Source organism: Melanostigma gelatinosum, assembly GCF_949748355.1.
Source record: "Melanostigma gelatinosum genome assembly, chromosome: 10".
NCBI classification, from domain to species: domain Eukaryota; kingdom Metazoa; phylum Chordata; class Actinopteri; order Perciformes; family Zoarcidae; genus Melanostigma; species Melanostigma gelatinosum.
The window spans coordinates 4,612,879-4,637,940 of NC_136643.1; the positions used below are offsets into that span (position 1 = coordinate 4,612,879).

Consider the following 25,062-nt stretch of genomic DNA (forward strand, 5'->3'; position numbering starts at 1 on the left):
ATCCTCAATAAACACCGGAGTCTTTCAATTTAAAATATCTCAACAGTATCCAACCAGTGACTCATAGTAAGAGGGTCCTCTTTGCACTATTGCCTTCTTGGTCACCACTAACAGAACTTTAACCATCGGTCATCTCACTGAACGCTTTGCTTCGACAGATCGCCGAGATAGAACACCGTAACATTTCCTTTGTAATTCATGACCAAATATCGCTTTCATTATCATTTTCATACAGTCTCAGAAAACACGGGTGTGAGCTGCATTTTTCTCTCCACTCAGTCTCCAGCACAACTGTCATGCAGATGAAAATGTACTTTTCGTCTTTAGGAGTAATGAGGAATCAAACTACGTTTTCCCAACAAATATGCCGGCCCACATCAAGGAGCTGGTGGTTGATTGCTGTATTTTAGAGATGTTGCACCAGTCTTCTTTGCATGACTGTGTTTTGCTTTGGTTTTCCCCATTTCTCTCCAACAGACTGGAGAATTCTCAGCTCACGACTCGTCCACTCTACCTGTATTGTTTTGTATGCATTACAGTGTCATGGTTACACGGCTGGGTTCGTGAGAGAAATTTGGACAAAAATACATTTATTTTTAATTCTCTTCAGCAGGCCTGATTCAAGCGGTCGACATCTGGCAATAAACTCATCAAAGTCTAATGCATATAAAAGGTTAACAGATGGATACATAACTACGATGTTTGGGTTACAGAGAAGATCAACAAAAGAGGTTTAATAAATTTGCCTTTTATTTGACAGAATTTGTAATTCTTATTAGGAAAATGTCGGCACCTTCCACATGGATGGACAGTTTGCATTTTTTAAATCAGCTTTTCATAACATTATTACTGCATACAACAGTTAGGCTTCTCTGTTTCTTCAAAGGTATAACTGATAAATGAAAGCCTTGCTAAACTTCTTTCTTCAGCTGCTTTTGAACATGTGGTTGGACACATGATCGAAAACAAATCCATACATGCAGCATGTGTCATTGAACACGGAGCACATAAAAAAGAAGAAGAATTGAGCTGAAGAATCTTTTTTCACTTTCGTTCTTCATTGAAAGCCAAACATGCCATGTAAACAAACTTAAGTGCAGTGTCAAGATAGTACAGCTGATATCTGTTTTACAGTTAGAGGCTTCAGCAGTGAAGAAACGGAAGATTTTGATCTTAACATGAAATACTGTCAGCAGCACTCTGATTCCCTTAGAATTTCAAGTGATTTATATCCAAACAATTTAACATTACTACAGAATGATACCCCGGATATTTTAGAACTTCCACCACAAGTATGTTTTTTTTTGGGGGGGGGGGGGGGGGGGGGTCCAATGAAGTCAGCACTTGAGAATGTTTGGCAGTAATGTTTCTCTTTGTTTTCTGGGGGACACAAGGGAGCGTCCTCCGCATTAGTCTTTGGAGAGGGCGATGATGGTGAAACGCAGCTCCTGGGGGTCGCGAGCCATGAAGACCTTACAAACCTCTGCAGCGTCCTGCGGGGCAATCAAACACATGATGACTTGCAACTCAACCAGAGATAAAATATTGGTGACAATTTGCCCGTTGTATTATGTGCAGTCTTACCTCCATGAAACGGTCTTCTGAGGTTTTTCCGTGGACAATAGGGAAAGGCTTCCGGCCATCTAGATGTATGATAATAAAGTGGATGTAAGTAATTATCATCAACGAGACAAATGCAGCTCAATATATTTGTGATGGAACAGTGGTTAACTCACCCAGTTCATATAACTGTCCTCCAACATTCACAAAAGCTATAAAATGCAGGTTCACTTTCTCATCTAAACTTGGGGCCTAAACAGACAAGGAATGAACACAAAGGGATTTTGAGTTAAACACATTCCTAATAAACACAAATCCAGAGGTGTTCCGACTGTCTGAAGCGTGCTCCTTTTACTAAAACTCAAAACAAACCTCAGTCTGCCCCTCCTGTGCACTGGATTCATGTGTAACGCGTATACTCTGAAACAGAAAGTAGGGAAAAGAGCCAATGAGAGTACGCGGTGGTTCCTGGTAGCTTTTCTGTGGTATTGTGCTTAAAAAGATAATTTTACCAATCTCCTACAAAAGTACATAACACAAGGCCAGTATTATCATTAACTGACAAATGACAGAGCTGTTATACAAAATTGTAAATGCTAAAAAGTTACCTGGACATAGATGATTTAGTGACCACTTCATCACCCCATCCTTGAGCAACGATGTTATGTGCAGAGTTTCCTTACCTCGTCTTTTTCCAGGAAGGCGGCTCTTTCCTCTGAGGTCATTTTAGACGTTTGTTCGATGAACTTCTTCAGTGGAGAATCAGACTCTGAGGACAAAGGACAACATGTAGTAAGATCTAAGGAGTGCAACAATTCGTCGGTGTAATTGATGACGTAGACGCTCAATCAAATATCAAATCGGCATCAATATTATAAGTGAATAAGTATTATAAGGAAAACAAACAGCAGATTTCCATGCCGCAGCGCATCTTATAGTTTTTGCTTCATTATACAATAACGGACAAAAATGCTGGACAGACTTGGAATCGCAATTTTCATCAGAGGTAATTCTTTCAGAAAGCAATTCCACAACTTTCAACTCTACAAAAATGTCCACAATGTTCCTGCTCAGTACTATCGTTTAAAAAGCCACAATCAGTCGACCTATATATTATAGATATTGTAATCGGAGGTTATGTATTGTAGGCTAGATAAATAAAATCGGTTTCTTGTCCTAAAACTAAGCGATACATAACTGTTCTCGGCTGAGAGAAAACAAAACAGTGCCTTTAATTGTTTTGCTGCTAGTTTTGTTCTAAAAATGTATTCAAATCCAAATTGAATAGATATCGTGTTATATTGTCCTCTCAGTCATTTTAACACACACACACACACACACACACACACACACACACACACACACACACACACACACACACACACACACACACACACACACACACACACACACACACACACACACACACACACACACAGTGAATATGACATGAAGTACATAGTTACTCACCGAATTCCAGGTGAGCCCGGTTGTTCGCCACTGCGTGAATTAATCCTATTGTTCCACAGGCGTTTCCAATAGTTTGCTTGATGAAGTAGACGTCCGGAGAGACGTCCTGTCGCTGACCCTTGAGTTTCTCTTCTTCTTCTTGCTTGAAAGCCTCATACTGGACAGAAGGAGGAGAGAAGAGAAATCTCTGTTGAACATTGTTTTAGCGCATCGACATGATCCTGTACAACAGGGATTCCCAAAGTGGGGTGCGCGAGCTGCCTCTAGGGGGTGCGCGAGAGGAAAAGTGTAATGGCGGTCTGATGGTGTAATAATATTAAATATAAAAAAAAAATGTAATTTTAATTTAAAAACTGTCAGGTGGGACATCTGAAGCTATGAGTCGTAAAAGAGGAGAGGGACAGAGAGAGAGAGAGAGAGAGAGAGAGAGGGACAGAGAGAGAGAGAGAGGAATCGGAGGCGAGGGGAACGGAGAGGTGCGTGGGGAGAGACCGGGAGAAGAAATCGAGTCAGAGGAAGATGAGACGGAGGAAGGAGGAAGGGATAGCACAGACAAATCGGGAGCACATCGGCGCATCGCGGAGTCAAGGTGAAAAAGAGGAAACGAGAGTGAGCATCAGACTGGGAAAAAAAGAGGAAATATGATGAAAAGTATGTGTGTCTGGGCTTCACTTGTATTGGCAACGCAGATTCCCCAAAGCCACAGTGCGTGGTGTGCAGTGAGGTTCTGGCTAACAGTCTGAAGCTCTTATTTACGTCGCCACCTGAACACCAAGCATGCCAGTGCAAGTCAAAAGCCCCTTACATTGTTTATATCCAAATTGGAGGAGTTACAAAACAACCAAAACAACTGCAGTCTCATTCATGTGTTGGTCTATAAATGACGCACTACGGGCTTCATATCTGGTTACAGAAGAGCGAGAAAGGGGCTACCGCACACAATCGCCGAAGACGTGAGCTCACCAGCTGCCAGAGAGATGGTGGAATGTATGATTGGGGAGAAAGAAGCAAAAAAGTTGTGCATGATCCCGGTGTCCAACAACACTGTGTCGCGCCGCATCGATGCTTTGTCCGAAGACATCCTGGCTGCATTAAGGCATCCAAGGCTTTCGGCCCCTAGTTTACTTGTTCTGTTTTTCTGACTGTTTGTCTAAACTGTTTTTGTCTAACTGTTACTCTTGTAAAGCGGCCTTGGGTCCCCTGAAAGGCGCTATATAAATCAAAGTTATTATTATTATTATTATTATTAGTCGGTCATTAATTGTAAATTAAATGTGATAATCTGCCTCTGAGCCTGTGCGTGTGTCCTCACATCCGTATTGCTCTTTAAAAGTGACGCCTTGTGTCACTGAAAGTTATTGAAACTTTGTTGCAGTGTTTCAGGGCGTTTTCACACCTTCAGTTCGTTTGCTTTGTTCCGATTCAGGAATTAATATGATACAATGTTGCACTTGCTCCTTTGTTCGGTTTGTGTTCACACTGCAACATTTAACAGCGGACTAAATCTTGTAAACAAATGCCACGCGCGAGCAAACTGTTCTCTCATTGGTCCGATTCTTATGCGGCTATGAAGGCTTAAAAGGCTCTGTTGCGTCTTTTTTTGTTTTTTTTTTATTAATGGGGGGGGGGGGGTGCGCGAACCCGGTCGGGATGTAGAAGGGGGTGCGCGGCCTAAAAAGTTTGGGAACCGCTGCTGTACAACATGTACAGTAATTGTTGAGTCACAACATGCATCCATGTGGAGACCTCCACTATGGCCTATATCCACATGCAGTTAATACATTTCACACTGAAGATGCAAAAACAAGTACCTTATCTGTCATTGGGAAGAGAAGCAGCACTGCACACACTGGTCTTGGTACCATGCCGAGAAGCTCTGGATCCAATCCGTAGACATCTCCAAATTGCCAGGTTGGTCTCATTCCCAAGCAGTTGACGAACTACACAAAAGCTGAGAGTTCATTTGTACGCATACTAAGACGTAAAGCTAACCTAACGAGCAGCAAGGTAGAAAAGTTGACCTCAAAGTTAAGTTGTATGTCACAGCTGGCTCCGGATAGAACTTATTCCTGTCCTGTCCGTAACATAATACAATAAAATATATATATTTTTGAAACAAGTCAATGTCATTACACTCAAAGGAATATTCACTGCATAGCAGCATATTACATTTCTGTTAGAAAATCTCACAGGGAGTTTCCTGTAAATATTGAATTTTGGTACCAAGTAAAAGGAAATTAAGAATTTCCCAGAAAGACAAGTTTTTTATCAAAACCCAAGCAAGTATTAATTAATTACCAACCGTTTATTGGAAACTTAATTGTCACATGTACGATTGAAACTGTGGATAAATATCCAATTGTTCATGTACTGCTGAGTGTTGACTGGTTACACTTGCAATGAATTTAAATGAATAGAAATAGGAATAGAATAGGAAATGTACCAATTTCAAACGGTCTCTGTTCCCCCTCATCATCAGTGGCAAACTGTTAGCCTGTGCAGTAGAGCTTTACCAAGTGATCCTGATGAACTGGCACAGACTGAGGCATCCGACCTCTTCCCATTGTTAAATGTGGACAGCACTGTGTGTGATTAATCCGGGGTTACATTGATCACTTTGCTCAGAGGCTTTGGCTACTTCAAAAAGGAAATCTCTACTGCAGGACAGAGGCTACATTTTTAGTTTAGTTTAGTTTTAGATGTTATTGAAAATCCCATGGACAGCTGCATGAAATTGGACCAAATTAACTTTACTCTTTAATGATAGCGTTACGTTGGAGGTAGCATATTTGCTGGGTAGGCCTTGTCCCTCTGCATGTCTCTTTGTCACTGTTTATTAAGACCCATCTGGTGTTAAATTAAATCAGAAGAAAATGCTCACCTTAGTCATGACCTGAAATGAAAGCACACAAATAGAAGTATTGGTCAATTTGCTTTTGGATTTGGCAAAGCAGCCACACCGGTATTCAGCTTTTGTCCTAACTGCTAGCTCAAAGCTAGCCCTCACATGCTTGTAAATGAATGGTTTCGATAAAAACGATAAAGTTTGAAGAAGTATCAACAATACATACTTCCGGATTTGACTCCAGGGGCAACCAGCGTGGACTATCCATTCTGAAGTAACGTCAACAGTTACTTTCCTGTCTACCGAGAGCTAAAACGCTGAAACAGATTCACCAAAATCTGTTTGACAGCTCAAATTCGCTTCCGCGTCAGGAGAGTGCACCCTATTTAAATAATATGCAGGGGTGCTTGCCTCTTCATAAACCATAAATACACCACACCCAATACTTTACACCATACAAATACAAGTTACATACATAATAATCACAGTTATGTTATTTTATTTGATCGTAGATAATTGTGTCATGGTTCTTTGTCTGTAATAAAAAGCAGTTTTGAATGTGCTTCCCACACCGCCCAACAGTGGATCATTCCAGAGTCGCAGGCGTGTTTTGGACTTCAGAAGGACTTCTCCTGTGGTTGTGGCTGCCCAGTCCCGTTCTGTTCTACACAGTGCGACATTTCGTCCGCTTTATTTTTTATTAATGGCCGTGTTCCTAATCGTCTTCACTGATAATTTTGCTAGAATAATGATTTTTTTTTTTTTTTTTTAATCTCGCAAATTAGCGAACTGGTTCGATTCATGAGAGATAGCGAGTGTGATTATTGACAGTGGCAAGCGCGTGGCACCGTAGTGGCAAGTCTGTGGCAAGCGTCAGTCAGGTGTCAGGACAGCGTCAACCGAGTTGAGTCACCTGAGCCACTTGTTCTCTGTATACATCCTTAAAAGTAGTGATGGCGAGATGAAGCCTCATGAGGCATCGAACCACTTCAGCCAATTGGTTCGAGAAAGGGTTCATTTCTCGAAGCTTCATGTGCACACGATACCACCTACTGGCCAAGTGTATAATCACAGGCAGCTGTATCTGAACCACATAATGTGATGCATTGCATTTTTGTGTCTGTTATGGCTGTTGGGAATGACTATGAATTACAAAAATGTATGACCAAATAATTTCTGTACATAAATTATCACATATGTGCATAATAAAATATTTTTTGAATGTATTCTGTGTGTGTACATTTTCCCAAAATGGTAGTATCATATGATATGGCAGGTTGTGTAATAATGTTATTATGTCACTTTAGGAAAATGGCATGGGCTTAAGCAGGCAGAGGACAGTGAAAGTGCTTGTGGAACTAGGAAGAGGGGACTGAATATGCTTGTGGAACTTGGACAGTGATGTACAGGACAGGTGCAGGGCCGAGATCCTTCTTGTGGCACTGGCACCTCTGCGTCACTCAGCGTCAGTCTGTGTCACGCAGCGTCAGTCTGTGGCACGCAGCGTCACTCAGCGTCACTCTCTGTCACTCAGCGTCACTCTCTGTCAGTTCAGCGGAAAGATTCAGCTGTGGCAGGCGAGCATAGTTCGGCAATCGTCAAGAAGCTGCGGAGCTGAGGGGGCGGAGACACATTTCCTGAGACATTTCCTGAGAACACCCGTTGTTGTTACGACAGATCAGCTTCCATAAATCAGTTTTATGATTTTAGTTGAGTCACCGGAGCCCCCTGTTCTCTGTATGCATCCTTAGAGTAAGTACGTTGTACTTTTTTGTTTCTCATTCATTTTATTTCAGTATGATTTTGCTGCTTTTGCAACAAAATGGAACATAATACACTTTCCAAATTATTACTTTTATAGTCACTTACAACAATCGGCTAAAATAATGAAAATAAATCATCCGTTTTATAATCATTTAAAAGTATATATTAAAATTAAAAGACATAAAATGTCCAATCCAAAAATACATGTTTGTCAGTAGTAGGGTTGGGTATCATTTGGGTTTTTTTCCGATAACGGTGCTAAAACGATACTTTTAAAACGAAAGCGGTGCCTGAACCGATACTTTTTTCTTCAAATTGAACAATATATTAACTGTTAAAGTATACTATAAATATAAATAAATACAAAACACTTGGCTTCAAACTACAGCTTCAAACTTTTTAACTATGAACAATATGTTAACTGTTAACAGTTTACAGCATACTTAAATAAATATAAATAAATACAAAACACACACACACTTTGTACACACACTGCAGCAATTCTTTTGCAGGAATATGAGCATATTTTCCCCCTCTGGCAAAATACGACACGTCTCATGCCTTATTTTATTTTACCAGTTGGTGGCGGTAATGCGCCAATTCGTTTGCCAACCGCCAGTACACCAAAAAGGAGAAGAAGAAGCTTTCGCGTGCTTGTGTTGTTGTGCTCATGAGCGACAGCGCTACGTACCCCGTTGTAATAATACTATGAGTGAGGAGCGGAGGACCGAGTCCTGCTGCCAGGACGGAGTCATCAGAGTAGTGTAAAAAAAGTATTTCAATCGGCGCAGGGTGACAGAGCGTGACGCAGAGTGACACAAGCTGCCAGAGCGTGACGCAGGGTGACGGAGAGTGACGCAGAGTGACACAAGTAAACAAAAAGCAACAAATTACATTATTTCCATATAATTACTTGTATAGTCATTTACAACAATCGCGCAAAAATAATGAAAATAATCCGTTTCATTATAATTTAAAAGTATGTATTGTTAAAAACGTTTTAAAATTAAAATCTGTAAAATGTCCAATCCAAAATACATTATCTTCACTCTTACTCTGCTTTTATGTAGGTGTCAGTAGGTGCCACGAGCTGCCAGTGTCAATGGTGTCACAGGAGTGCCACCACTTGTCACGGGACTGCCACTAGTTGTCAGACGATTGCCACTAGTCAGAGAAATGAATGAATGAATTTTATTTATATAGCGCTTTTCACAGACAATAATATCACAAAGTGCTTCACAAAAATGCCACTAGTCAGAGGATTGCCACTCGTCAGAGAAATGCCACTAGTCAGAGGATTGCCCCTAGTGAGAGGATTGTGACTAGTTGTCAGAGGATTGCCACTAGTCAGAGGATTGCCCTAGTGAGAGGATTGTGACTAGTTGTCAGAGGATTGCCACTAGTCAGAGGATTGCCCTAGTCAGAGAAATGCCACTAGTCAGAGGATTGCCCCTAGTGAGAGGATTGTGACTAGTTGTCAGAGGATTGCCACTAGTCAGAGGATTGCCCTAGTCAGAGAAATGCCACTAGTCAGAGGAATGCCACTGGTCAGACGAGTGCCACTAGTCAGAATATTGCCACTAGTCAGATGATGCCATGAGTCAGAGGATTGCCATTGTCAGAGGATTGCCACTAGTCAGAGGTTGCCACTAGTCAGAGGCAATCGTCTGACACCTAGTGGCAGTCCTGTGCCAACTATCAGAGCGTGGCACCTACTGACACATTTAAGAAGAGGACGAGTGGAGATATTTTCCGACTTCAAACATTTAGGCATAACCACTTGTCAGTGTCAGTTGGCACTCTGCAGATGTTTAGATGCCACGAAAAAGTAAAAAAAACAAACACAAAAAAAGTGAAAAACTTTGTTATTCAATATTGCAGCTAGTTATTTATGACTATTAAAGTAGGCTTAATAATTAGTGAAGACTATTTTTGTTCATTTTTGTTTCAAAATGTCAAAACGTTGTTAGTGGAAGTATTTCAATAAAGTAAATTTCAAAATAAAGTTGCTGGTTGCTCAACACATACAGCTTTAAGCCAGCAACATGGATTGACTTATTCGGACCGTTGCTGAGTTACATTTCCCATCCAATTTCAATGGGTCCTGTTAATATTCAAAGTGTTTTCTCCAGTTGATTAGAATATAGATAGTTGTGCGGTTATAATTGCTGTGTTGTGCTTAGACTAACAGTGCAGTCTTCTAGAAGTAAAGTAACATAGTGGTGGTATGAAGTCTTAAAATAAAAAAAATTACTAAATTAAATTAAAAAGGTTGGTACATTATAAATATTATGGTATATAAGTGGTATATATTATGAAGTGAAATGTAGTAGTAGCAAAACAATATTCAGTATAGTACTATTGCATATTGTAATTATTAAGTCTACAAATAGGCCTACGTCTGTCTGTCAGTCTGTACACTTAGGTATTGACAAAAGAAAAAAATGCAGCTACTCTGTGACTCAACTAAAATCCACACTATGATCATAAAACTGACATGTCGTAACAACAATGGATGTTCTCAGCCCGCTCAGCTCGGCAGCTTTTTGACAGGTGGCGAACGAGTGTCGCTCGCTCGCCGCTGTCCTGACACCTGACTGACGCTTGCCACAGACTTGCCACTGTGGTGCCAGTGCCACAAGGAGGATCTCGGCCTTGCTGTCTGAATCTGTTGTCTTTCGCTGACAAGCCAAATGTGACACTAGATGGCAGAAACTCCATTCTCCATTTACAGTCAGTAGACACGAACAATAACACAGTAACAGCTGTTTAGATTGGCGATCTACAGTCAAGTGCTTGCGTTACAAGCAACTATAAACAATCCACATATGTATTTCATTCAGCTTCTTTTCTTTGTCTTTGCTTCCTTGTCTTTCTGAACACTTTAACTACACTAATAACTTTAAAGCAGATCCTGTACTCTGTCCTGGGCTAAAATGAAGGCTGGTTCTGCTGTCATTTGTAGAATGTATGAAATACTCAATTTTATTGATCAAGCACCTCAGTAATAATACTGTAACAGATATATGTGCAATGCATCTTTCATTTAGCATAATTTCATGTTTGACTGAATAAATATCTCAAGGCTCCAGGATTCAACAGTGATGTCGTATAGTCTGTGCCTTAATATAGTGTGATGTCATAGTACAGTGTGATTTCAAAATATAGTGTGATGTCATAGTACAGTGTGATTTCAAAATATAGTGTGATGTCATAGTACAGTGTGATGGCATGACATATTGTGATGTATCATAACAACGTGTGAACAAAGTGTGATATCATAATATTGTGTGATTTGGCATAACATAGTGTAAGATATTGGTGTGATTCATTCATAAGCTTTTTACAGCAGGAGATACTGTACATCCAGAAAGTAACTTCTATACCTTCTTAACTTTTCTTTTTTTAAATTCGGCCAAGGTGAAATGAGCATGCTCCTTTTTTACAAACAGAAAAACAAAGCTGCTGTAAGCATAAAAACCAAAACCTTAAAGTAGCCGATGACACTCCAATACAGTAGGTGGCGGTAAAAACCCTTTAGGATAGTTGCGAAACGCCGAGAAAGAAAAAGAAGGATTCTCTTGAATGAGAGGACTTTTCTCTGCACAGAAAGTAGCTCTGTTTGTTACTCAAGGGGTTTAAAGGATAATAATCCCGTAGCCTTCTTTTTTTTGTAGATAATTCGCTAAAGGGGTCTTCAAAGGCCAAGCAAGAAAGTCGCTAAGTTGGTAACACTGCACGGCGGTCAAACGTGAAGCTTGTCAGAGAGGATGCCAGCAGCAGAGGAATCGTATGGTGAGTTTCCATTTCCATCATGCTGCTTAGACGTACAGTGCTTTCAGTAGATTGCAGTTTGACTCAAGAGACGAAGAGGCTTCTCCCAGCCATTGATTTCGTAGCGTCAGTTTAACACGGTCGCTAGTTTCTCTTTCCTCTCGCTACCTGTAACATTAGCGTAAACTGAAACAAACGATATCCCTAAACCCGTCCTCCGCGACGCTTAACCCTACCCCAACTTTACCCTAACCGGTGTAACGTTACCAGTGCCACGCACAACCATGCCACTCACCGCTATTCTCACTATATTGAATCCCTCACAGAAACGACATCATGTGAGCTGTGCTATGTAAAAAAAAAAGAAAAAGGGTTTTAACCCGTTTCCCAAGTTGCGGGTCAATTGCCCATCCAGGTATTCGGCTGGCGGCCATCTTTGTTTTGATTTGGCAAACAGGTCAACATCTTTTTGTTCTGTCAGCGGACGCAATATTTTTTGTTTTAATGCAGATGGTTAGTTTGAAGACTATGTGGTGATTCTGGAGATACTTTCAGAAAAACGGATGCTGTCTGGTGATCAGGGTACTCTCCAGCAGACCCGCTATAGGGCAGACTGATTCTGAGCAATAACACAAGCATCCGAACATTACTTCAGGGTGTGTCCATATTTTAAATGGAGAATATTACTGCAATACCTTGAATTTGTTTAACAACCTTCGCTGGGAAAATACCTGGAGCTGACCGCATGCGTATATTACAACTGATAAAGTTGAAGGCATCTCCTTCAAGCTTTTACATAAATGTCAAACCACTAACCTTTATTTAAAGAGATTTAATAGCGACATGAATGCGTTTCCGCTTATTTTAGAACTGTGTTTTTGGTCTGATATTAGTGCTTTCATTCATGATCATGTCCTTCCTGAATTCGTTTTGTGTTTAGAACATGTGCTTTTATAATTTCATATCTATGAGATCATTTTGCCCAAACACTGCTATATTATCAACTTGATTATTATTTTGGCTAAATTTCGTTTTCATAGGACCAAAATGACTAAAGTTAAACCCTGTTTACTTTTCTTTTTTTTATGAAACTCAACAATACATGCAAACAATTATTTCATGCGGCAACGTTCTTGAAATTGGATTAATTATTTTATTTCTGATTTATAAACTATTCGTCTAGATTCCTTCGCAGTTGAATTTGCTTGCGTGCCCTTTTAAAAAGGACCATGATTAACATAGACGGACTCTGACACCGTGACTCACTTCACTTCTGTTCTCCAGGTGTCAACAAAGTTGTGGACAACGTCTGTCAGCTTTCTCCAGATCTGTTGACTGAAGCAGTGAGTATATTTGATCTCTCTTTGTACATGTTCCCATGCAGGAAACAGGTTGATGAAAAAGCAAATACCGGTACTAAGAACGAGGCATACAGCATAGTCCTTGAGTACCATCGAAGTGAGTGATGTAGACGTGCTGAGAAGAGGAACCCCGCACAGGTCACGCATCGTGCCACAGAGTAAATATCTTAATTGACAAAAATGTAAAGCAGCATCTCTCTTCACACTTCATGTCATAATGTTTGCCACAGTAGAGCAAACCTCTCAGTGGGATTAACAATGGGATGTTAAATACAGCATGAAGGTGTTCATTGTAGGGCGATTAGCAGCCACGCTCTGCACAAGTCGCACAGGATGTGGCGTCGTCGCCATAGAGGTTGTGCTGCAATTCCGATAACAAATCTTCTAATCTCCACAGTGTCAGCACATTCTGACTTTTCTTCAAGGGCAAACCAGAGGAGTGGATTCAGCCGAAATTTCTGACGTGAGTCAATATTTCCCCAGAATATTTTTTTTAACTTCCAGTAACCCAGCTTCCCAAGTTCCTCTTTTCATTACTTGTTTTGTTCTTTTTATTTTCTGGACAGAGATTTCAGAGAGCTGGAGTCAGACTTGACCATGAAGCTCTGCAGAACATGATCAGATTTCTCATGTTATCATTCAGGTATCTATTTTTGTCTTCTTTTTTTTGCCTATGAACGTGGTGTGTTAGAATGTGTCAGCCCACGTTTATTCCTTATGGTATTGATCGAGGCCCAACATGTTATGTTTGATACATTTGCATGTTTTTTTTTTTGCATGTCCAACTCTCCTTCATTAGAACATGCCTGTAGCGTGGGTGCCAATTGTGTAACGGAGCTTTAACAGCCTTTATCCGGGGTTATGCACCTGGTAAAATGCTAAATCTTTACACAAAGATGCACTTCATTGCAGTGTCGGGTGACATTTGTATCATCAGGTCCGCTGGGAAGAGCGGCCTCTCTGGGGATGACCTCGTGTCGAGGCTGGTAGAAGGCAGCAACAAGTGGCCGAAGGCTTCCCTTCAGGTGTTGCACAGGCTGTGGAGTGAACATGGTGCATCGGTCCATGCTCAGCAGGAGGTCCAGGCCATGCTCAGCATCGGCCAGGTATGCCCAAATGTCATTTTCAAATATTTCTTGATGAGTTTGTCTCTATTCGAGGCTGATGAGACTTTCTTTGTTTGCTGCATCTTGCTAGTTGGTGGACCTGCAGTGGAAGCTCGGCATGGCGGTGAGCTCCGACACCTGCCGATCGCTCAACTCCCCATATGTGTCTCTGCTGCTGAAGATCGTCGAGCCCTCTGGACAGATTTGTCACCGGTCTTTTGAAATGACCATTCCACAGTTCCAGGTGTGTGTTTGTTGATGTGAATGTAATGTTCTTTGGTGCAATTTATCACGGGATTGATTTTTGTGATTGATTTATTTTTTTTTTTGTCCCTGGCAGAACTTTCACAAGCAGTTCAAGGAGATGGCAGCTGTTATGGAGACTGTGTGATTGCCGATGTGCTTGTGGAAATTCCACCCCAGTTTACATGTAACAAACAGCAGTGTGTTGGCCTTCTGGCTGTCTCACAATGTGGAAACAAATTACTGTCAATTGTCTGCTTTTGCACTTTCATTTACTTTTTAGGACCAACAGCTGTTCCAATAGTTGAAAAACCTCGTCTTCACTTTGAATGCCAGGATTAAGTGTACTTCTTTCCATTAACTTATCGAGTAGCATTATACCTAATGCAGTCTAACAAGTAATAAATCCCACTTTAAAGTTACTACAAGGAACTTTCAATTTGTGTTGAATTTGGCGGCCCCTGTGGACAAAAGAGGTAGTGTTCCAGAGATCTCCTTTAACCCTGGCATTTTACTTCATTGGGGGTCTGACAGTCTGCTACGTGCAGTCGTGATGCGTTAGTGAGAACAAAAAGCAGAGAGTCGGAGAAACAAAATGTTATTTTCTGAATGTTTCACGGCCCATACGTTCTAAAGCACAAATAAAACACTTCCACACCTCAAACAAACTGGCGGGAAGGTGCTGATTTGGCAACGAATGCAGCCAGGGGCAGGTGTGCGCTTGGGAACACAGACACTCAGTCACTCTGCACACAGCCGAGGAGAGAGAGCGAGAGAGACGCACAGGGGGAAACACAGCCACGTAACAACCCGTTCTCATCCCAATTCGAGAACAACGGCCGCTTTGTTATCCGACAGAGCTAGAGGGGGACTTGGGCCTCGGTAGCAGATAGCGAGCGGCGGTATTTGACAACCTGAACTTGCTGCACACCCTGCATGCTGTTATTGGCCATGTGAGCCCCCTGAACATGGCAAAATAATTAGGAAAGAGAAAATCTAGGCAGGTCATAAGTGACTGAGAGGAATTATTTTTGTCTCGTTTATTTTAGGAAATGTTTGCATATTTTTAACAAAGAAATAGCCTGCTCTAGAGAGGTGCTGTTGAACTGCATTATGCAGAGAGGTGTTTTTGTTTGTTGCTCTACCCTCAGTGGTGGGGTGGACAAAATAATTGAAACACCTGTCTGTATTAACACAATACAAGCACCACAAGCCACATGCTCCGAAATGTCCATTTAGGTGAGTCAACACCTCTAAAACAGTTTAAACTGAACTTTTTATAAACTTCATGAAGGACTGTTTTATCAGACTGCATTCGTTTTGTCTAACAGTGTTATGGTTCAGGTCTGAGGAGGCCAAGTGTCGCCCTTTTTTCCACTTTGCGCCGTCCTCACTTTGATGCCGCACACCAATGATGCAATAAACTGATTAAATGTAAACCTTGCAGTGCGTGGTTATTTCATCCCAACTTCACAGCTCAGAGCAAAATAAAACAATGATACACTAAAACAATTGCTGTAAATTACTGCCACTGTTTACCATCTTACTACTCTGTATATGTAGAGTCAGACTCTACTTTTGAGTGCTTCCTAATGGGAAGTCTGAGGATCTGAAGGCATGCTTTAGTTATCTACTGTGCAGATTGTGTACGATTGCATGTTTCGATTCAATATCAGCACTCCAAGAACAAAAATACAACTATTATTTCATCAAATAAGGGTCTGGGGGCAGCTGTGTTATAAGTATACAGGTAGGATATGTGAAGGTGTCGCTCACCAGCAGAGCGGGTTTAGTAGGCTGCACAGCTCTTGTGGCTTCTGCCTCAGTGATGAGGTTAAATATGGCTCAGATACTATTTTGGGGGATATGAGTGCTCGGAATTCGATGGGAAGTCAGTCCAGTGCATCAGATGTGATTACAGCTTTCCAAGACTGAATCAGCGCGGCCTGCTTGTAAACACTTAGTTGTGAACTCTTGCGTGTTGTGCTGCCAACATACAGCCAAGTGTAGGCCGAGTCTGGTCTCGTTACACCGGCTGATGTCAGTCGGTAGGTAGGATTTAAAACTGAGTGTCTGACCCGGAGGACCACCGCCATGAGGGGGCCCCTAACACAAATCCACACTGCCGTGGAAGAGGTTTTGCAGTTATTATGCTGCTAGTGTATAAAAAGGTGGAGCCTCCCGCTTGTCACGTTTCACGCAGCAGCTCTGCCCCTGCCCACTTCCCCAGCACATGGGACGGTTGGGGCGGGTCGTCAACGCGCACACAGCCGCTCCGCCTTACGAGGCGTTGTGGAAAAAAGGATCACAGACCGGGAGACTGCATTAAGAGGCGATAAACAAGCATGCGATGCATGTATGTTTTTTAGAAAGGGAAAACGAAACCTTGCGACCACGCCGGCTAAGCTTCAGTGTAATAGGATTCCGGGGTTGGGTCTGTAATGCGCCGTCCCGTTGTGCGCTCAGGAGCAGCGTCCAAGAAATCCGATTTCTCTAGGCGACTTGTGTTTACACAGGAGCCATCCACAGCCACGTTTTAAAGCACGCAAGCGAGCTCGTGCTGGGACAGTACGGAACTGTTCTGGCGTTTCGAGTCGCTGCAAACAGTGGAGGACCGGAGCAGAGGGAGACACGCTGCAAAACACGCCACCATATAAATATATGAGTTGACGTGACATTGGATGTGTGCTTTTTGGATGACATGCAGCTGATCGACGGGCCGAGCACATGTGCGTGTAGCAAATCGCTTGGTTGCGTGCAACTTTTTGCCGTGGATGCGGACGGGGAAACTGTTGCAAACTAACCACAACTACGCCCCGGCCTCGGCTGCAGGACATGGTACATCTGGATCGTTTATTTATTTTGTTAAAGTAGTCTTGTAGTACCCCGCGTCGCTGTCAACGAGCCTCGACCGAGAGTCCCGCCGGGGGTCGACATGGAGAGTCCGGATGAGAGGGAGAGCAGTCCTCCAAAGTCGGACAGGAGGTTCGCCCTGACGTACGTCGGCTGGTCCTCGCTCGACAGGCGGACCACCTTGCCCATGCTGCCGTGGCTGGTGGCGGAGATCCGCAGGAGAAGCGAGAGGGGCGACTGCGGCCCCGCGGTGCAGCCGAGGGAAGTTCAGCTGGTCCTCAACCCCCCGTTCGTCCGGTGCGTCCCCTCCAACAGCAACTGCTCGTCGGTGTTCATATTCGAGCACAAGGCGCAGCTCGTCTCGCGCTTCATACACAACAGCAACGACCTCACCTACTTCGCCTATCTCACGCGGGGCCAGCCCGACAACCCCGAGTCCGAGATGTCCTGTCACGTCTTCCGGGCCAACGACCCCAACCAGGTAGGGCCCCCCACCGAGAGTACAGAAATAAATACAGTTCACACGTGACACAACAGCAACTGTACCAGGAAGAGAGAGTGGCACGATATTCTCAGTCTAGTGTTCTTCACAATGATGATGTTGATGGGAGTAGTAGAATAATCTGTTATGAATGTTATTTCTGGATTATTGCACTTGAGAAGTGAGTTTTTAGTGACATCACACTTGTTAAAACTGCAGTTCAAACAATACCAAGCTGTCATTTTAATGTTTTCATCATATTCCAAAAAGTCCTGAGGGTCCCTAACTGTAAATGTGATGTCAGGATTTACAATATGGTCCACCCGTTTACTTTTTCTGATGGACTGAATCTAGCTCCACGTGTAAACAGAAGACAAAAGCTATGTCTTGTGCAGGGCCTGGATATTAATTGTATGTAATTTAATCCCAAACACAGAGAAGATTAGTCAACGGTGCAAACATGTTTGCTTTGGTATTAAGTATTTAGGCCACCGGTCAGTCGCTGGGAATGATAAACGGAGCAACCCTGGATTTCTTTTTAATCCATCTCCCCTTTTCCCCTTTTTCAGGGGGGGGGGGGGTGGTCAGACATCTCTGGTGGCTGTAGTGTGACGACAACAACAGTATAGGCACAATATCGAGTCAGCACATTTACATGCTGATCAGCATGCCACTCTTGAGTAATGAACTGAAATGTCGTAAGGAGTCAAAAAACAAAAAATCAGGAACGTGGGAGTCAGTCAGTGGTTTAAAGAGACTGAGCGTGCAGTCATGTTTTGTTTTTTTCATCTTTGCTGAAATGCACTTTTTGTGTCAGTGTTTCAGGCCCTGTGCTCAGGAGTTAACCACAGTGGTGTGTGTGAGTTTGCAGTAGTGAATTAGAATGTTTTGTTGTTGTTGTGTTTTTATATATGAATCATGGGTTCTGGGGTTGTGCCAACAAGATTATTCACCTGCTTTAACTTAAGACCAGCTGGAGTCTTTCACCCTGTCAATGTTATTCCTGTCTCCCCAAACAAAGAAACCGTCTCAAATAATGTCCGCAAACTGACATCCAGTGATGCTGGCGTTCTGCATCGATCTCAAAGCCGCCTGCGTTGTGTCATGTTTCCTGTGGTGTGTGCAGGCTGTTGGTTTTGCTGGTGAAAGCTGAGAGCAGAAGAGAGCTCCAAGGCAGACGCACTCCCGAGGTGTCGGGGCCCCTCTGCTGCCATCCAAATGTTTGCAGCAGTCAAGGGGAGAGGCATCTTGAACATACCTCAGTCGGCATAAATGCGCAACAAAAAAAACTGGTTTGGCAGCCGACGAGCGAGCAAATGTGCAAGGTGAACGATATGGAATGCATGGCTTATTCTACCAGTGCACTGCCACGTGTAACAGTCTGTTGCAGACATTGTTAATGATTTGATTATTTCATCTTTATAATACAGGGCTACAGGAGTTCTCATTGTGCTTCGGTGCTTCAGAGCAACAAGACATTCTTACTCTTTGCCTTGTTTTGGAGTGACGGGCACGTTTTCTTTTGAAATCTATTCTTAGCCCGAGGCCTGAGGAAAGACCCCTGGCATCTACCGATACGATGTGAAAGGTTAAAAATGAAACGACGAGTGGTGTCCTGAAGAGGGGCAAAGCTTAGCTGGCTCTGTCGATTTTGTACAAGTGGGGGGAAGAAATGGAGTTTTAACAAGAAGAATTTCCTACAAAGCACCGTCTATGAATACACATGGAATGTCCTATTGTGTGTGTGTTCCTGTGTTTGAAACCTCCTCGACTTGAAATGCAACTTCGGTCCCCGTGGATTATAAAGGATTTTGATGCCGTCGTTGGCGGTTAAGCATAAGGTGCGGCCAGTCTGGCATTACTCGGTCATCTCTGCACTCTTGATTGGTGTATCCATGACAACAGGCTCCACATAATAGTTCGATTGTAGCATTTTACTTGGCTCAGAGTTTGGGACACTCCTTTACGTCCCCAGTGAGAGACTCATCACAGCGTGCTCAAATTTAACCCTCAACTCATCTCCATTGTGCTGTTATCAAGGCAACAGTAGACAGCCAGAGCCTGCTCAGTGTGCCACGGGCCTGTGTGCTTTCCACCTCCGCTGTTGTCTTGTGGGTGCTGGTGATCTTTCTGCGACACGTTGCGATAGTGGGACACAAGAGTGACTTACTTAACTGCCCTATACTGCAGAAGTCTAAATCAGCATTCTGTGTTTCCAACTGTAATTTGAAATAATTCAAAAAAAGTCATGACTTTCTTTTCCCATTCGTTGCTATTGAGAGGTGTTGATAAACTTGTTGAGTCGCACCTGTGCCGGTTAGCCGGTCAGGCCAGGTGATCATGGTCACATTTCTTGCACAATGAGAAATAATGACGATAAAGTGTTTAATCTGCAGTGCATTGGGAACAAATTTGACTTTATTCATATGTTGACAAGTGTTACATCTAAGTGAGGATGCGTTATTCTGTGAAGAAGTAGCTTTGCATGCTTGGAAATGTTTCCGGTCTTTACCTCCATATGCTTCAAGAGTCAGCTGACCCCATTTTTTTCAGTTGATTCTTTTTTCTTTTTTTTTGCTGTAAAATACATTGGTTTGTCTGTGCAAATCACATGATGTAACTGTTTGATTTTATGCACAATGTGAGAGGAAACATAACTGAGAGCTCACTGCCCCAGATCATTTTATAACCAAAATATAATTGGTCTTGTTCTGACGTCGTACTGTTATGACACGCTGAAGACACGGGAGGATGTAGAGTAGAGTTCATTTCGCTGCTCTCTTGGAACATTGTGATATTCCCTCATGACATGAGCTTCTTGGCCCATGGCATGGTTAAGAGCCTTCGTGTTACTTTGTGTTGAGTTGGGACATGAACTTTGTTACACTACAGTGCCCGGTTTGTGTTCAGGCAGATGGAAAAGCACTGGGAGGACGTGACTGCTGTGGTGAAAACAGTGAGCTGCCTTTTGGAACCAATCCTGGGAGAGCTCCCGCCACACAAAGACGGCAATGTTTAAAGCAACAGTATTTATCCAGGTTATATACAAGCAGCAGCAGATTCATGAGCTGGTTTCTGTTTCAGTGTTTCTTTTTCTCTGTTTGGGTTGAACGGTTGACATTTGAAGTTTGGACAAATTGCTGTTATTGGATTAATTTATTTTGAGTAACTTTGCAAGAACTTACAATTATTACTTTCAACGTAAAAAAAGCATGTCATCTTGGAATTGCTTCTGTTTTTATTACCCCCCAGGTCTCTGTCTACCTTCGTCCGTATCTTACATAGACACAATGATAACCTGTGTGTCTCTAAATAACTCTTCAGTCGGCTTAATTGCAGATGGTGTGTGCAAGTGTGTTGGGTCACCAGTTTGGTTTAACGGTGCCGATAAGGGCAACAGAACTATGTGGCCTGCTACTGTTTGAGCTGCTATTATTGAGGGTGACTGTTGGTTTGACATGACATGAGCCATGCAGTGCGAGCGCGCTAGGACTCCAGCAGCTCAGAGGGAAACGATCCTCGTGTTAGTTTTCTCCTGAGCTCTAAAGCTGCTGCTGTTTGTTTAAATGGGCTTTGCATCACATGTGTTGTTTGATAAAGCCAGGCAATGATGGGCGAAGGTTGGATTTAAAAAGCAGTTTGAAGGAGTGTAAGAGTGGGAGGCTGTTTGAATAGGTTTCCGTGGGGGGGGGGGGGGGGGGGGCTTTCCTCTTTGCCTGTCTGTGCCTGTCTCCACCCGAGGATTGAGCACCTTCACTGGATCTGTATTAGGTTGACTACAAATATTTAATCGGATCAAATGGTGCTGTGGCGTCATGTTACTCATGTATAATCCAGCAGTGCCCTTACATGTTAAGATGGCGCTGTTGGGTTTTTATTCCTCCACAGGCCTTACAGATCAGACGGTGCAGCTGTGATTCGCAGCCACCAAGGCCTCTGAATGACCGTGGCCTTTTAGTGTCAGCACTGCTTTGGCCAATGCTTCTTTACCCCGACAAAGGTATTTTTATGTGCTTGCTTTGACATTTTACAAAGATTCCAGAAGTTCTTTTAGTTTTATGATTGTATTTTTTTGTGTAACAAGATGGGGCTGCTAACTGCATTTCGTTGCACAGCCCTGTTGTAAGAATAACAAGTGAACCTTGGAGATGCACTTAGCTGTGTGGGGGGCCAATTAAGAAGAGTGAGAGAGGAGTCCGCTGGCAGGGAATGGCAATTATGAAATAGGCAATAAAAGGTGTTTTTTTTTAAGAAAGCTTGAGTTGCTTCAACCACCAGACGTCCTTGAGCTTACAGCCGTAACTGTCTCCCCGAAATATTTAGTTGTTTGCGGTGTAGCACAATGCGAGAATAGCTGTGGACAGATGTAGAGGTGCACACATACGTGCGACCGATCGCATGATCCTCCTGGCGGATATGATGACAATTACACAGGTCGGTGTTGTTCGAGTGAACAGATGGCTGAGCACGTATGAACAACTACCCACCACCTGCCCTTCCTCATCTCAATCAGCCCTCTGTCACCAGCCGGGCACGGCTCTACCGCCTCGGGAAGGCAGGCACTTGGAAAACGGGACTTCAAAATAGCTCATGTGGCCACAGCAGCAGTACGGCATTTTTGATCCCTCCAGTGTCTCACACATTAACTGGCCTCCATGAAAAGCAGGACGTTTGTACTTTGTTTACAATCGGCTCGTTCCTGTTCTGCCTGCCCTCCCGCTTCTCTCCTGTGGTTCTGGTCACACCTCTGGTGTAAGACTCATTTTGTTACATAATAAATGTATTTGCTCAACAGTCAGTTGGCGACTCTTATCAGATAGCCGCTGTTTGTTCAAGCGCTCATTGTTGTCTTAACCAGAGTATTTGACTGACCTTCACTGTGGGGGGGGGGGGGGGCTGTCAGTCCCATTGTCTCTGCCAAAAAGAATGAGAACTTGATTGTAAAAGTGCCTCATGACAGAATGATGAACTGCCTTTTGAATTGCGTAGTGTTGCATAAGAGTGCGCTTTGAAAGACGTACATTTTCTGTCGTGACTTGTTTGGTTGTTTTTCCTGGATGCAAGTTACCGAAAATGGGACAACCAGGTGCCACACACACACACACACACACACACACACACACACACACACACTCTCCTTTCCAGCTTTTTGTTGTCTCCTCATTCCCATAGTGCGGGCGTTTCCTGTCTCCTAACCTACTTCTGTTACTGTTCTGGTGTTTGTTCTGTCTGTTGTTGACTAGCCTTAGTTAGTTCAAATATTATGCCTTTTTTTTTTAAAGTCCGAGTTATTTAAAGTCTCATGAAGTCGGGTCATGGTATTTGTTAATCCGAACATGTTCTTGTGTGAACTGCAAGTGTCAGCCAAACAGTCGTACTTGTTCTGTTTTGACTGCTCGTTGTGTATTTAGTCTACATGTGTTCCCAAACCCTGCATTGATTATGATGTGATTTTAAACATTAAAGAAACTAGAAACAACTCTCACACGGTGTCTATTGAGTTAAAAGAGTTTTTTCAAATGATGTTGTTGTGTCCATCTCGGTAGTGTTGAGTTATGTTATTCTCCTGTGTGCAGTCGTGAAGGAAGAGCTGCAGAGGAAAACCTCTTACGATCGGCTCCAGTTCGCTTCCCTTTCCTCCTTTTGTTTTCCTCGTTAATGTCTTCCTATTTGTCATATACCTTCGGTCCACTCTCCTGTCTTACAGGTCCCTGAGGTGATCAGCAGCATTCGCCAAGTGTCCAAATCAGCCTTAAAGGAAGACGCCAAGCCCAAACAGGAAGCCGACGAGGCCTTCTACAACTCCCAGAAGTTTGAAGTGCTTTACTGTGGCAAGGTAGAGATGAATGAGCTCCTGTGTTTTTCCATTTTATCTCTGCAAATTGTATTAATGCAGCTGAATTTATAAAAAATATCCAGGTGACGGTTCTGCTCAAAAAGACTCCTGCCACCCTCATCGATGACTGCATCGACAAGTTTCGTCTGCATGAGGTCGAGCGCAAGCGCCTGCGACTGGTCAGCGGCCGGCGAGGGTCCACAGAGGGTGTGGAGTTCCTCATTGGGGGAGAAGGAGACCCCCTCTCCTCTGCTCTGGATGAGAGTATAGAATACACGGAAGGCCCCGGAGTGGAGGACATGACTGGAGGTGGAGGTGAGAGCCTCATGCAGATTCGGGATTAGCATGAATCAATATATCTAAATAATGCGCGTGCACACAGCACAACAACCGCTCAAAGCTCAATCTGCAAGTAGCTTCACTCCGATTCTTACCGCACACAATTAACCGTTCGCTAAGCCCTGCACCCCTTAGTTACTGTTGCTACGCCTGTCAAGTCTAATGTCTAATTGCCAGCAGGGGGCGAATCCTCAGGTTGCATAAACAAGTCTGATTGTACAGGAGAAAATGACCCTACTCCTCACTCGATGTATTGCCTCGGTCAACACCTTGTTGTTCTCTCGTGGAGCTAGTTAGTATGTATTCCAATTGTATTGTTCTCATTATTGCATGCAAGTACGGAAAATGATAGATGATTATTTGGTTAAACTGGATGACAAACTGCTGCGTTCTGATTGGTCATGTGGTGACTGTAAATAAACAGCCACGTGTGGCTCTCCTCCGTGTGTCTCAGGTAAAAGCCTGTCTAACAGTGCCAGTCAGAGCAGCCTGCGGGGAGCGTTCCCCGAGTGCATCCTGGAGGACTCCGGGTTCGAGGAGCCCCAAGAGTTCCGTACGCGCTGCAGCAGCCTGGCCGGGAGCCTGCAGAGGAAGCCGGGGGAAGGCGTCATCTTGGGCCCTGTGCGGCGCAGACACTCGAGCGCTCCCAACCACGTTCAGCCGTCTGACTCGGACAAGAACCGCACCATGCTCTTCCAGGTAGAGGACATGTGACAGTGCAGTCGACCTCCACGAGAAGTAATGATGTGCTGCTCTTATGCTGATGTCTTGGTTTCAGAAATAGTGCATCGGCTCGGGGGTTCCTTATCTCAGAGTCCAGATAACTGGAGCTGGTAGAACTCAGCACCGAGGAGCTTTATTGTAACTGCAATGTACTCACATTAAAAGATGCTTTGTTGTTGAGTGCTTAGTTTGTACCTGAGGGCCCGGCCAGGACCCAGGGGTCTATTATATTTTAATTACAGTATAAATGGACATTTGTACTGAGCTATTTTAACATTGTTTACTATTTGCAGTGGACGTTATGTTTATTGGACTCTGAATATAAATCCTTTGTCAATGAGATGGATGGATGCTTTTTTATGGATGAGATATTAATGTTTTCAGCTTGTCCGTCCGTCCCACTCTCCTGAACGGGACATCTTGTGAACGCCTTGAGTGAATTTCTTCAAATTTGGCACAAACGTCTACTTGGACTCAAATTTGAGGTCAAAGGTCACTGTGATTTCACAAAATACAATTTTGAATTAATATGCTACATATGACAATTGCATACAAAGGTCTAATAGCCTAAGATGATGTCATTTTGGACAGACGTGGATCTAAACCCCAACGTGGCCGGTTTATTTCTCATTTGTGTAATTCTAGTTTTCCCTTAACTCCATCTGTGACACCAGAAACCCAAATGGCCCGCTTGCTTCAAGTCATTT

At 43.2% G+C, this 25,062-nt stretch overlaps 3 protein-coding genes across 4 annotated transcripts in view; 2 read left to right on the forward strand and 1 right to left on the reverse strand.

Annotated features, from left to right (window-relative positions):
* Positions 1-728: 728 nt before the first annotated feature.
* Positions 729-6,240, reverse strand: uchl3 (ubiquitin carboxyl-terminal esterase L3 (ubiquitin thiolesterase)). The gene is made up of 9 exons (XM_079276429.1): positions 6,102-6,240; positions 5,912-5,923; positions 4,842-4,970; positions 3,031-3,187; positions 2,244-2,329; positions 1,933-1,980; positions 1,737-1,812; positions 1,585-1,643; positions 729-1,493 (listed from the first exon to the last, which is right to left on the reverse strand). Exons 1-9 carry the CDS (start codon positions 6,141-6,143, stop codon positions 1,410-1,412), a joined length of 693 nt encoding a protein of 230 aa, XP_079132555.1. The 5' UTR covers positions 6,144-6,240; the 3' UTR covers positions 729-1,409.
* A 4,981-nt stretch (positions 6,241-11,221) lies between these two features.
* Positions 11,222-15,535, forward strand: commd6 (COMM domain containing 6). Its single transcript, XM_079277571.1, has 7 exons — positions 11,222-11,434; positions 12,698-12,756; positions 13,172-13,237; positions 13,341-13,417; positions 13,712-13,880; positions 13,972-14,124; positions 14,221-15,535. Exons 1-7 carry the CDS (start codon positions 11,410-11,412, stop codon positions 14,269-14,271), a joined length of 600 nt encoding a protein of 199 aa, XP_079133697.1. The 5' UTR covers positions 11,222-11,409; the 3' UTR covers positions 14,272-15,535.
* Positions 15,536-16,404: 869 nt separating this feature from the next.
* The window catches only part of tbc1d4 (TBC1 domain family, member 4), a 29,055-nt gene continuing 20,397 nt past the window's right edge, over positions 16,405-25,062 (forward strand). For both annotated transcript variants that reach the window (XM_079277088.1, XM_079277089.1), the window contains exons 1-4: positions 16,405-17,457; positions 23,165-23,293; positions 23,377-23,608; positions 24,087-24,331. In XM_079277088.1, coding sequence (XP_079133214.1) covers positions 17,059-17,457; positions 23,165-23,293; positions 23,377-23,608; positions 24,087-24,331 — 1,005 coding nt within the window. In that variant the 5' untranslated portion in view covers positions 16,405-17,058. The remainder of the gene's footprint in view (positions 17,458-23,164; positions 23,294-23,376; positions 23,609-24,086; positions 24,332-25,062) is intronic.

Bases quoted from the DNA above. Each gene is read 5' to 3' on its own strand.
- uchl3 (XM_079276429.1), bottom strand. From the start codon at position 6,143: ATGGATAGTCCACGCTGGTTGCCCCTGGAGTCAAATCCGGAA. The intron at 3,188-4,841 runs GTACTTGTTTTT...CCTTCTGTCCAG, and splicing joins TCTTCCCAATGACAGATAAG to TATGAGGCTTTCAAGCAAGA. The intron at 1,813-1,932 runs GTTTGTTTTGAG...TTGTCTGTTTAG, and splicing joins CACAGGAGGGGCAGACTGAG to GCCCCAAGTTTAGATGAGAA.
- commd6 (XM_079277571.1), top strand. From the start codon at position 11,410: ATGCCAGCAGCAGAGGAATCGTATG. The intron at 13,881-13,971 runs GTATGCCCAAAT...GCATCTTGCTAG, and splicing joins CCATGCTCAGCATCGGCCAG to TTGGTGGACCTGCAGTGGAA. The intron at 14,125-14,220 runs GTGTGTGTTTGT...TGTCCCTGGCAG, and splicing joins TGACCATTCCACAGTTCCAG to AACTTTCACAAGCAGTTCAA.